The 10,917-nt window shown below is 48.6% G+C and overlaps 1 protein-coding gene across 1 annotated transcript; it reads right to left on the reverse strand.

Annotated features, from left to right (window-relative positions):
* Nucleotides 1-1,466: 1,466 nt before the first annotated feature.
* Pop7 (POP7 homolog, ribonuclease P/MRP subunit) lies at nucleotides 1,467-2,562 on the reverse strand. Its single transcript, XM_028861450.2, has 2 exons — nucleotides 2,342-2,562; nucleotides 1,467-2,135 (listed from the first exon to the last, which is right to left on the reverse strand). The coding sequence occupies exon 2, from the start codon at nucleotides 2,124-2,126 to the stop codon at nucleotides 1,704-1,706; it is 423 nt and encodes a 140-aa protein (XP_028717283.1). The 5' UTR covers nucleotides 2,127-2,135; nucleotides 2,342-2,562; the 3' UTR covers nucleotides 1,467-1,703.
* Between the last annotated feature and the right edge of the window lie 8,355 nt (nucleotides 2,563-10,917).

Genomic DNA, 10,917 nt, shown 5'->3' on the forward strand with positions numbered 1-10,917 from the left:
ACACGATTTGTCTTCGGGTGATTTGGGAGATCTTTGTAATTCTAGGCATTAATCTGTCAGATGGATGCCTGGAAAAATTTTTCATCTGATTCCCTAAGCCTGCTGGTTTCCTTTTCTGAGTTTTTGTTTGCTTTTTGAGACAGTGTCTGGCTCTGTCACTCGGGCTGACCTTGAATTTGCTATGTAGTTGGGGGTTGGTCTCAAACTCAGAAGCCTCCTGCTTCGGTCTCAGAAGTGTTGAGATTATATGCGTGTGCGGTCCCACTAGTTGGGCTAGTTGACTTTTTTGGAAACAAAGCTGCGATCCACTGTGTAGATCCTCAAGCCAACAGTCTCAGGAGCTGGTCCTCTCCCATCCCGTGGGCTCTGGGAACTGAACTCAGGTTGTCAGGCTTGCCTTTAACCCCAAGCCATCTTATCAGGGCCCTCCAATCTCTCCCTTTAGGTTGGGCCATCCACATTCAGAGCAGATCTGCCCACCTCAGCTAAACCTCTATGGAAAGGTCCTCACAGATATGGCCAGGGGTGTGTCTCCCAGGTGGATTTAGATTGCAGCCGGCAGGCAATGGAGATTAACCATCACAACCAATAATAAATTACTTGGGAGAGATCTCCTTTGCCCACGGAATAGCTGAACCTGACTGATCTGACTCTAGCCTAAAGACGCACCAGAAACATGTAGACTCTGCAGGAACTGGAATTAAGTGTCACAGTCAAAGGTGTTCAAGAGCTGGGGCCTAGCTCAGGAGTAGAGGAGTTACCTAGAATCCACCATTGAAGAGCTGGGCTGTGGCTCTGCATCAGGACATTTACTTAGCACACCAAGGATGTAGGTTTGGCTTCCAGCAAACAAAACTGTCAGTTCAAGGAAGCTAATTTTAGAAAGCTACAGTCTTCATCTTTTATTTATTTATTTATTTTTTAATTTTTGCATGCCCTTATTCTATGTTGAGTATGGGTACATGTGCTACAAAGGACTTCAGGCATTAATCCTCACCTTCACTGAGACAGGGTTTCTTCTTGTTGGCTAGCCCACAAGCTGCACAGGATCCCATGTGACGCCCATCTCACTGCAGAAGCGTGGGAAGTCAATTTGAGTGCTACAGTACCCAGTGTGAAATGGGTCCTGGGTATCCAAACTCAAGGATTTATGATTGTAGGTAACACTAGTACAGTCCCCCCATTGAGTTACATCCACAGCTCACTTCCTTCACCTTTAAACCCTCTCTATTCCCACGTCTGGGAACCGTGAGAGGAGCCTGATACACCCCAGCTGCAGTTAGCTCAACAGATGAGCGTCTACTCTCTAGTCTTCCCAAGAGCACACCGTAACTATTGAGCCTCCGTGATTCACTCAACAACTCTGTAGTAACAATGTGGGCTCTTTTCCTGGCCTAGGGACTTGTAAAGTTTCTGACCGTTCCTATTCAAGTACACACAGCATTATACAAGGAAGCAGACATGGCCATGGGACACCCGGCACCAACACAACTTGATACGTTTATTGTACAGGACAAGGATTCCCTTCTTGGGCTCTCCATTTACAGTTCTCTAGGCTGGGGTAACATGTATTTTCTTACAAGGCTCTGACAAGAGGTCCATGCCAAAACAAGAGCCCTATGAGTCAGTAGAAACCTCAGCCACATGGAGCCTGGATGTGTGTGCACAAACGAGTTGGTGGATGAAAGCCAGCTTCACTTCCATTACTTGGGCGTGACCCTGAAGACCCGGATGTGGATGGCCGAATTGTTCCGGATCCTGGTCAGCGGCTCTCGGGAGTCAGTCTCTGGTTCCAACTCGTCCACCAGCTCCACGGTGGAGGTATTGGCGGCCACCTGTAGGGAGCCAAAGCTGCCCGCCTGCAGCTGCAGGGCGATGTTGATGGCGCGGTTAATGGCCAGGCCCAAGCCATGAATGTAGATCTCGGTGCATGCGCTCTGCCCTCTACTGCCTCCGTCCAGCAGCTTTTGACAGCGCGCTAGCTGGGCCTTAAAATCAGTCTTCATGTTGACATAAATGTCATTGGGCCTCCGGGGCAGGCGGTGGGGCAGGCGTTTCCGAAGGGTGTACTCCACGGGGTCCAGCTCGGCCTCGATGGCACCACGGGGCTCTCGGTTTTCCGCCATGCCTGAGTCCTGGCGTGGGGAAGGGACAAGATTCAGGGAGAACGACACGGGATCCTTTCTCGCCCAGCTTCCTAGGGGTGCAACCAGAAGGGGGCGCCCTCTTCCCTCCCTCTTCCGTCCCGGCCTCTCGGCCGTCGCCCCCACTTCCGCTTTCCCCACCCCCAGTTTTAATTCATTCGTCACGTGGCCCCCGTTCCCGGCGCTTCCCCGCCTACCTCCTCCGTTCCACGGTGCCCTTCACTCGCGTGCGCCTGGCCGGCCGACCCAACCGGGCGCTGCTGCCCCAGACACCCAGAGAAAGAAAGAAGAAGAAGCGGTCGTACCAGGGACGCCGGAGAGCGGCGCCCGCAAGGACGGCGCACTGCGCACGCGCAACCCGGTCCCCAAGCCGGAACCCATCCGCTCGCAGCCTTCGCGGCCTCCGTTCTCCGGCCCGCCCCCTTGCCTCAGGCGCCTGCGCAGGGGCGCCTCAGTCTCGCGAGACTTCCGGACCCGAGGCGTTCCAGTCCCGAGCGCGTCGTGGGCGGGGCTGACCGTCAGGGGTGGGACTGATCGAGAGGGGCGGGGCCGAGAGGGGCGTGGCGCGGGTCTCCCGGGTTGTGCCGCCCCCCTGCGCTGGGTAGGCCTCGAGGATCCGGGGTGGGGGAAGCAGTTCTCGAGATCTGCAGGAGTGGGAAAGGCGGATCGGGTCGGTGTAGGAGCTGGGGTCGCCCAGGTCCCGGAGGCAAGTCTGGAATCCGCATCTATCGCTCTGCTGAGCCGCGGGATTGACAGCTGACCTCCCGCCCCGGGTCCTGGCAGCCCGGGACGCAGAGGGATCGCAGTGATCGAGTTAAGGCCGGATGTCCACCTTGGGCTCCTCCCTCTGCCCGGGACCCACGCTAGGTGCCAGGCGTTTGCAGCTTCCCGCCACACCTCTCCACGCCGCACTCAGCCAGCTGCTACCCGCGACCTGCGAGTCTTGACGGGCTGCCCCCTGGCGGAAGGGACAGGGACTGCAAATACGTGGGTTCCTAGTCCCTTAGTGGGGACCTGGCTCTCTGCCCAGATTGGTAAAGCCTTTGGACAGTTCCTACAGACATGAGTGAAACCTGTATTTGGGAACTCGTACTACACCCCCAGTCCACCTACCTGGGCAGAATCTGATTTGAAGGTTGGACAGAGAACTTTGTTCCGTGCTATATAGTCAAAGAGGACCATGAACTTCTGATCCCTCTGCCTCCAACTTGTGAGTGTTGGGATTAGCAGGTACCATCAACTAAGCTACATCCCTAGCCTCTGGGGTTTGTGTTGAAATGGAAGGTTTGACATTCTAGACATCAATTTGCTCCAAGTTGATCTCTATATTTAATGAACTTTTTAGGTGAAACCTCAGGAAGACTTGCAGATATAAAACACAAATCTCTTGTGGGGAGGATAGGGTGTAGCTCAGGCTAGCCTAGAACTCATGCTCCTCCTGAGTGCTAGCATTACAAGTGTGCACCATTGTGCCACCTTGATAAATTTATCCTAAAACTTATGTAAAGGCAAATAAAATAATTTTGTAAAGTTGTTGGACTCATATCGTCTCAGCAGTTAAGAGCACTTGGTGATCTTCAGAGATGACTCCCAGAGGATCTGAATTTAGTTCCCAGTATCCATGTTGGGTGGCTCACAACCACCTATAACTCCAGCTTCAGGAGACCTGACCCCCTCTTCTGGCTTGTGTGGGTGCACACACACACACACACATAAAAAAATAAAATTTTAGGCCAGGTGGTGGTGACACAAGCCTTTAATCCCAGCTTTTGGCAAAGGCAGGAGAAGAGTCCAAGGCCAGCCTGGTCTACAGAGTAGTTCCAGGACAGCCAGGGCTACATAGAGAAACCCTGTCTCAAAAAACCAAAAAGAAAAAAAGTTAAATATATACTTTAAAAATCTTTATGATTATTGTGTGTATGGTGATAGGGAAGCATGCTATGACACTTTATGGAGTCAAAGTTCTGGGTTCAAAGCCTCACATAGCAACCACTGTACACTCTGAACCATCTTGCTGGCCCCTTAAGACTTAACTATGTAAATACAGTCATTCAGAAGAGTGTGATGCAGGTCCTATACACATCCGTATCAGGTCCTCTACATACATAGTACAGCTATTAGCTTAGTGTTTTTATGGGACTCCTGACTGTAAGAGTGAGTTTGTCTTTGACCCTTACACCTCTTGGATTTCCTGTTGGGTTGCCATGACCAACTTTGAGATAATAGTTTTTGCTTCATCTTATTATATTTTATTTTGTCATGTTTGGTTGTTATCTTTTAGAATCCTGTTCTTTTCTAATCAGAGGCAGAAAGAGAGTTGTGATATATTGTGTACCCTAATAAACTTGCCTGGGGATCAAAGGACAGAGCCAGCCACTAGCTTGATATGGAGGGGAGAGTAGGTGGGAGGTTGGGAGTGGAGGGAAGGAAACTCTAAACAGGATATGTTGCATGAGAAAATATTATAAAATAAATTCAAAAAAAAAGAAAGGTGTGCTGTTGGCAGATGTATACTTACAAAAGTGAATGAAATAGAGAACTCAGAAACATACAAGTAAAATAAACCCTTTTAGAAAGGGTCTCTTCTAGCCAGGCTGACATCAGACTTGCTGAGAATGTTCTTGAAGTTCTGATCCTCCTGCCTCCGTCTGCCAAGTGTGGGAATTACAGGTGTGGGCCAGCACACCTGATTTATGCAGCGCTAGGGACGGAACCCAGGGCTTCACACTTGCTACCATCTGAGTTACATCCCCAGCCGTTCATTTTTGGGCAGAAAAGCAAACATAGCACAGTGCAAAGAGATTGTGTTTCAAATACTGCTGCAACAGGCCAGGGAAAGAAAAGAGCCTTAAGACCACAGCATGGAGCCCAGCGGTGGTGGCGCACGCCTTTAACCCCAGCACTCTCAAGACGGGGCAGGTGGATCTCTGAGTTCAAGGCCAGCCTGGTCTACAGAATGAGTTCCAGGAGAGCCAGGGCTACACAAAGAAACTCTGTCTTGAGAAACAACAACGAAAGACCATAACATGGACAGTGGGTCTAAATATGAAACTGTTAACTATAAACCATTTGGAGAAAATGTAAGGGAGCTCTTCAAGAGGCTAGTCGAGGGCCAGAGAGCTGGCTCAATGGTTAAGAGCACTGACTGCTCTTCCAGAGGACCTGGGTTCAATTCCTAGCACCCACATGACAGCCCACAACTGCTTGTAACTCCAGTTCCAGGGGTTCATTAGAATTTCAAGCTTGGAGGGTCTATAATATAAGTAAAGCCACCTGCTTTGAAGCCTAAGGATCAGAGCTAGGTCCCTAGGGCCCATATAGTAGAAGAAAAGAGAAAAAAAAAAAAGTCATCCCTACAAGTTGTCCTCTGACCTCTACACACATACACTCCCCAAACACATTCAAAATAAATAAATGTAAAAATAAAATTGAAAAACCATTAAGGCTAGGCACGATGCCTCATGCCTGTAATACAAGCACTTAGGAAGCTGAGGCAGGAGGATTGCCATGGGTTTGAGGCCATCTTGAGCTAGAGCGCTCCAGACTACAACATAAGGATGCTGTCTCAGAAATTAAACTTTTACGAAAGACCAAATTGTGTGAAAACAGGATCCTGGGTGCGGTGCCCCGTGCTTGGTCCTGGCACTCGGGAGGTGGAGGCCAGAGACTAAGAGGGTCAATTCCATCCTCGGCTACGTAGCAAGTTTGAGGCCAGCTTGGGTATGTGAGACCCTGTCTAGAAAGAGAAGGGTTGGGGAGATGGCTGAATGGGTAAAGTGAATTCTGTCCAAGCCCGATGACCTGAGTTTGATCCCCAGAACCCACTGAAAGGTGGAAGAAGAGAACCAAGTCCACAGCTGTCCTCTGACCTCCACACGGTGACGGGGCTGGCACATGTATCTCTCCTCCATGGTATGCCATACCCACATGCACACGCAATAATAATGACAAGTGAATTATAAAGGGGGACGGACAAGGTGCAGGAAGCCACATTTGCAATCACACATTCAATAAAAGATTTACATAGAGACTATATACAAATTTCTGGGAACTGAAGAGTTTGAATCTCTCAAGTTGCTTCACGGTGCCTCTAAGCCCAGCTCTCTGAAGGCTGAGGCAGCAGGGACATGTTTTAGGAAAGCAAAAACCATGTATCAATAAGTAAAGTTAGGAAAAAAAAAAAAACCCAGGGACTGGAGAGATGGCTCAGAGGTTAAGAGCACTGACTGCTCTTCCTGAGGTCCTGAGTTCAATTCCCAGCAACCACATGGTGGCTTACAACCATCTGTAATGAGATCTGGTGCCCTCTTCTGGCCTGCAGACAGAACACGGTGTACATAATAAATAAACATAATAAATAAATCTAAAAAAAAAGAAAGAAAAAAAAAACCTCAAAAAACAAAAAGACCCAGTGGGCAGTGGTGGTGATGCACACCTTTAATCCCAGCACTCAGGAGGCAGAAGCAGGCAGATCTCTGAGTTCGAGGCCAGCCTGGTCTAGAGAGCGAGTTCCAGGACAGCCAGGGCTACACAGAGAAACCCTGTCTCAAAACAAAATAAAAATAAAGAAAAGAAAAAACAACTAATTACAAAATAAGCAGACATATATTTCAGCAAGGGGTCGTAAGGATGGTAAGTACTTCACAGGATGTTCAGTGTGGTTGGCCATTAGAGAAATGCACATTAAAACCACAGTGAGGGGCTCTCCCAACAGAATGCTTGCCTAGTGTACAGGAAACCCTGGGTTCCATCCCCATCCAGGCATAAACCAGAAAACAGTGGGCACCTGTAATCCTAGCACTCAGGAGGTAGGAGGATCAGAAGTTCAAGGTCTCAGCTACATAGTAAGTTTGAGGCTCTGCTTTAAAAAAAAAAAAAAAAAGGAAATCTTGATGATATCAAAGTGCAGATGGAAATGCAGAAAAACCAGCATCTCACTTGCTAGGTTTCTGGAAATGTGAAATGGTTCAGTCATTTATTGTGTGGCTTTTCCCTCCAAATGAAAACATTCTGTCTTAGAAGGAGGCTCTTTAAGACTCAAGAAGTAGATAAAACACAGAAGGCTCAGAAGGATCCTGAAACTAACAAAATTCATAAGCAGGTGGGTCTGGATAGAACTAGTTCTCAGTCCTATACCCAGGACTCGATAGATGACCAGATAGATGATAGATAGATAGATAGATAGATAGATAGATAGATAGATAGATAGATAGATAGATAGATAGATAGATAGACAGATCTTGGCATGTCCTCAGTAGTTTATATATAAAATACACAGAAGTTGGAAAACCCAAGCTCCCTCCACAAGTCCCACAGGGAGCTCCAGGGATGCAGCTTTCCTGAGTCATCACCCATGTGAAGTAGACCTTCCAATGCCATAGCTGCCTTTGATCATCCATGCTCCTGCAAGTAACCCTAAGAAATTCATGATTTCTCCAAGTTGGACTTTGGTGGAATTGTTTGTTTTGTGGATGAATAGACAGCTGTGTGTATCTTCTTAGGAAAAGTTATTAAGGTATCATTCTAGAAAACACTTCTAAAGCTGGTGGTGGAGGTGGTGGTTGTAGTAGTAGTAGTGGTATATGCCTTTAATCCCAGCACTCAGGAGGCAGAGGCAAGTGGATCTCTGTGAGTTTGAGGCCAGCATGGTCTACAGAGTGAGTTCCAGGACAGCCAGGGCTACACAGAGAAAGCTTGTCTTGAAAAACCAAAAGCAAGAACAAAAACAAGAACAAAACTCACTCACAAAACAATAAACACAGTTTTTAAATGAGCATTAAACAACTCAAGCTGTGTGTCTTTCCAAGGTATTTAAACTCCTGTTTTACAAGCTAGATTTATGGTGGTGCATGCCTGAGCCCCAAAACTCAGGCGGCTGAAGCAGAAGGATTCCTGTGGATTTGAGGCTAGCCTGAGCTACATACAGAGACACCTTGTCTCAAGAAAACCAAAACCCAACCAACCAACCACCTAAACAAACCCCAGGAACTTGGGACATATCTCAGTGGTAGAATACACACACACACACACACACACACACACACCCCTAAACCAAGCATAAAACAAACATATACATGTATAAGTGTACGTGTGTGGCCAGTGGGAAGGTATTCAGTGCCAAGCCTGATGATCTGAGCTTGAATCCAGGGAAGCCAACTCCTGCAAGTTGTCCTCTGACCTCCACGTGTGTGCCATGGCAGATTCACACACATGACGTGCACATACGAATGTTAAAAAGATTAGCCGGGCGGTGGTGGCGCACGCCTTTAGTCCCAGCACTCGGGAGGCAGAGGCAGGCGGATCTCTGTGAGTTCAAGGCCAGCCTGGGCTACCAAGTGAGCTCCAGGAAAGGCGCAAAGCTACGCAGAGAAACCCTGTCTCGAAAAACAAAAACAAAACAAAACAAAACAAAAAAAAAGATTAAATATTTATCTGGGCTTCACAATGGGAATCAAAGCTCTCAACCAAAATTTGGTGTTCACGCTTTTCTGCTGGGTTCTTTCTCCCATCACTTTGCACTCCAGTTCATATCCATTCACTTTTCCCTCCTCATCCATCTTTCTTAAAGTAATGACCCACCCCCAGACTTCTCTCCATCTCCAAGTCTGGCACTGACAAAAGTTTTTCCTCTTTCTCTCTGCCTGTGTTTGTGTGTATATTAAATTATATATTGAATCCAGGGTCTTGCACAAGCTAAGCAAGCGCTCTCCCACTGAGCCACACCCCAGCCCCTCACTGGGGGATCCTAGGCAGGGGCTCCTCCTCTGAGCCACACCCCAGCCCCTCACTGGGGGATTCTAGGCAGGTGCTCCACCACTGAGCCACACCCCAGCCCCTCACTGGGGGATTCTAGGCAGGTGATCTACCACTGAGCCACACCCCAGCCCCTCACTGGGGGATTCTAGGCAGGGGCTCTACCACTGAGTCACACCCCAGCCCCTCACTGGGGGATTCCAGCAGGTGCTGCTCTACCACTGAGCTACATCAGTGCCCCAATGAAAGCTTTATAAAACTTTATCATGAGGGCTAGCGCAGTGGTTCTCAACCTTCTTAACGCTGCAGCCCTTTAATGTAGCTCCTCTTGTTTTGGTGACCCCACCACCATAAAATTATTTCATTGCTACTTCATAACTGTAGGGAGCCGCCATTCAACGATGGCGTTGGCGTCCTGGTAGCCTAGCTGTAAACAACTCGATATTTGGCTATGATGCACGAGTATGGTAATTGGCCTTATGTCCTCAGTCTATCCCGTGGCTCCCCGTGCTCGCATTCTGGCGGGACCCAATTACAGTACGGCACGTTTGCCTGATTCCCTATATAAGCAGCTGCAGTTTAGTCCTCGGGGCCCCTCACCTCCCGCTCTCCCTTAACCAAGAGGCGCTCCAATAAAGTGTGTTCTGAGAAGAATCCTCGCATGGTGGTTGTTCTTCCTTGCTGACCGAGGAGCGCGCCGCACATAACTGCAATTTTGCTACTGTTAGGAATCATAATGTAAATATCTGTGTTTTCTGATGGTCCTTTTGATGTCGCAAGCCCCAGGGTAAAAACCACTAAACTGGAGGATGGCTTGCAGAGGACCCAAGTTCAGTTCCCAGTACCCTTGTGAGACATCTCACAGCCGCTGTAACTCCAGCTCCAGGGGGTTGGGTGCCCTCTTTTGGCTTCCTTAGGCACCTGCACTTATGTGCACACACCTTACACAGACAAACACATTCACAGAATTACATTTTAAAGATTTCTTTTTAAAAAGAAGAAAAAGGATACCTATGTTGATTCCATCTTTACCACTTTTGGCTTGGGGCAAAATCATGAACCTTTTGTGTATTTGGGGTTCTTTCTGTTTATTTTTATAGACAAGGGCTCAGGTTGCCTAGGCAGGCCTTGAACTTCTGATCCTCCTGTCTCCACCTACTTCCTAACTACTGGGACTGCAGGAACGTACTCCCAACTGCCACACCTGGAGAGCCCTCCTTGGCACATCAGCTAATGGCGCTTTCCAGAAACAATGTTCAAGACGGTGTTGGGCATGGAGGTGCATGCCTGTAAAGCCGAGCAGCTGGGAGGCAGAGGCAAGGAGACTACCGTGATTTCCAGGCTGGTGGAAGGGCCACCCTGTGGGCTACAGTGTGTGAGACTCAGTTTCAAAAACCAAGTCACTGGGAGGCAGAGGCAGGTGGTCCTCTGAGTTCAAGGCCAGCCTGATCTACATAGCAAGCACCAGTCCAGCCAAGGCTGCACAGTGAGACTGTGTCTCAAAACAAACAGAAACACAATAGAAGACAAGAAGGGAAAAAAGACGGAAGGGAGCGAGGAAGGGAGGAAATACTCTTCCAAAGAAAACCCTGGAGACACACCCCAAACTTCGACACCCTGAGTTCATCAGTCTCAAGAAAAAGTCATTTCTGAATCTTTGAGATTTTTAAAAAACACTCTCAGACGCAATAATTCGTAGCCAAGGCTAGCCTTGAACTCCTGACCCTTCTGTCTCTACCTCCCAAGTGCGGGGATTATAACCTGTACCACCTTCAACTTTCTTTGGTTTATTCTTGGAGACGAGGTCTCTTGCCCAGGCCGGTCTGGAAACTGCTCCTAAGTGCTGGAGTGCAGGATGTACCTCTCTCGGCATGTGCATCTACTCTGTAGCCCAGGCTGGCTTTGCACCACTAACTCATCCTCCTGCTTCCACTTCCCAGCCTAAACAGAAAATCCTTCCACCCGAAAGACAGCCTGGGGGCAGATCAGACCGCTTCTAAATCACGGCGCATTCGCGTTA

The sequence above is a fragment of the Peromyscus leucopus genome, chromosome 23 (assembly GCF_004664715.2).
Source record: "Peromyscus leucopus breed LL Stock chromosome 23, UCI_PerLeu_2.1, whole genome shotgun sequence".
Taxonomy (NCBI): domain Eukaryota; kingdom Metazoa; phylum Chordata; class Mammalia; order Rodentia; family Cricetidae; genus Peromyscus; species Peromyscus leucopus.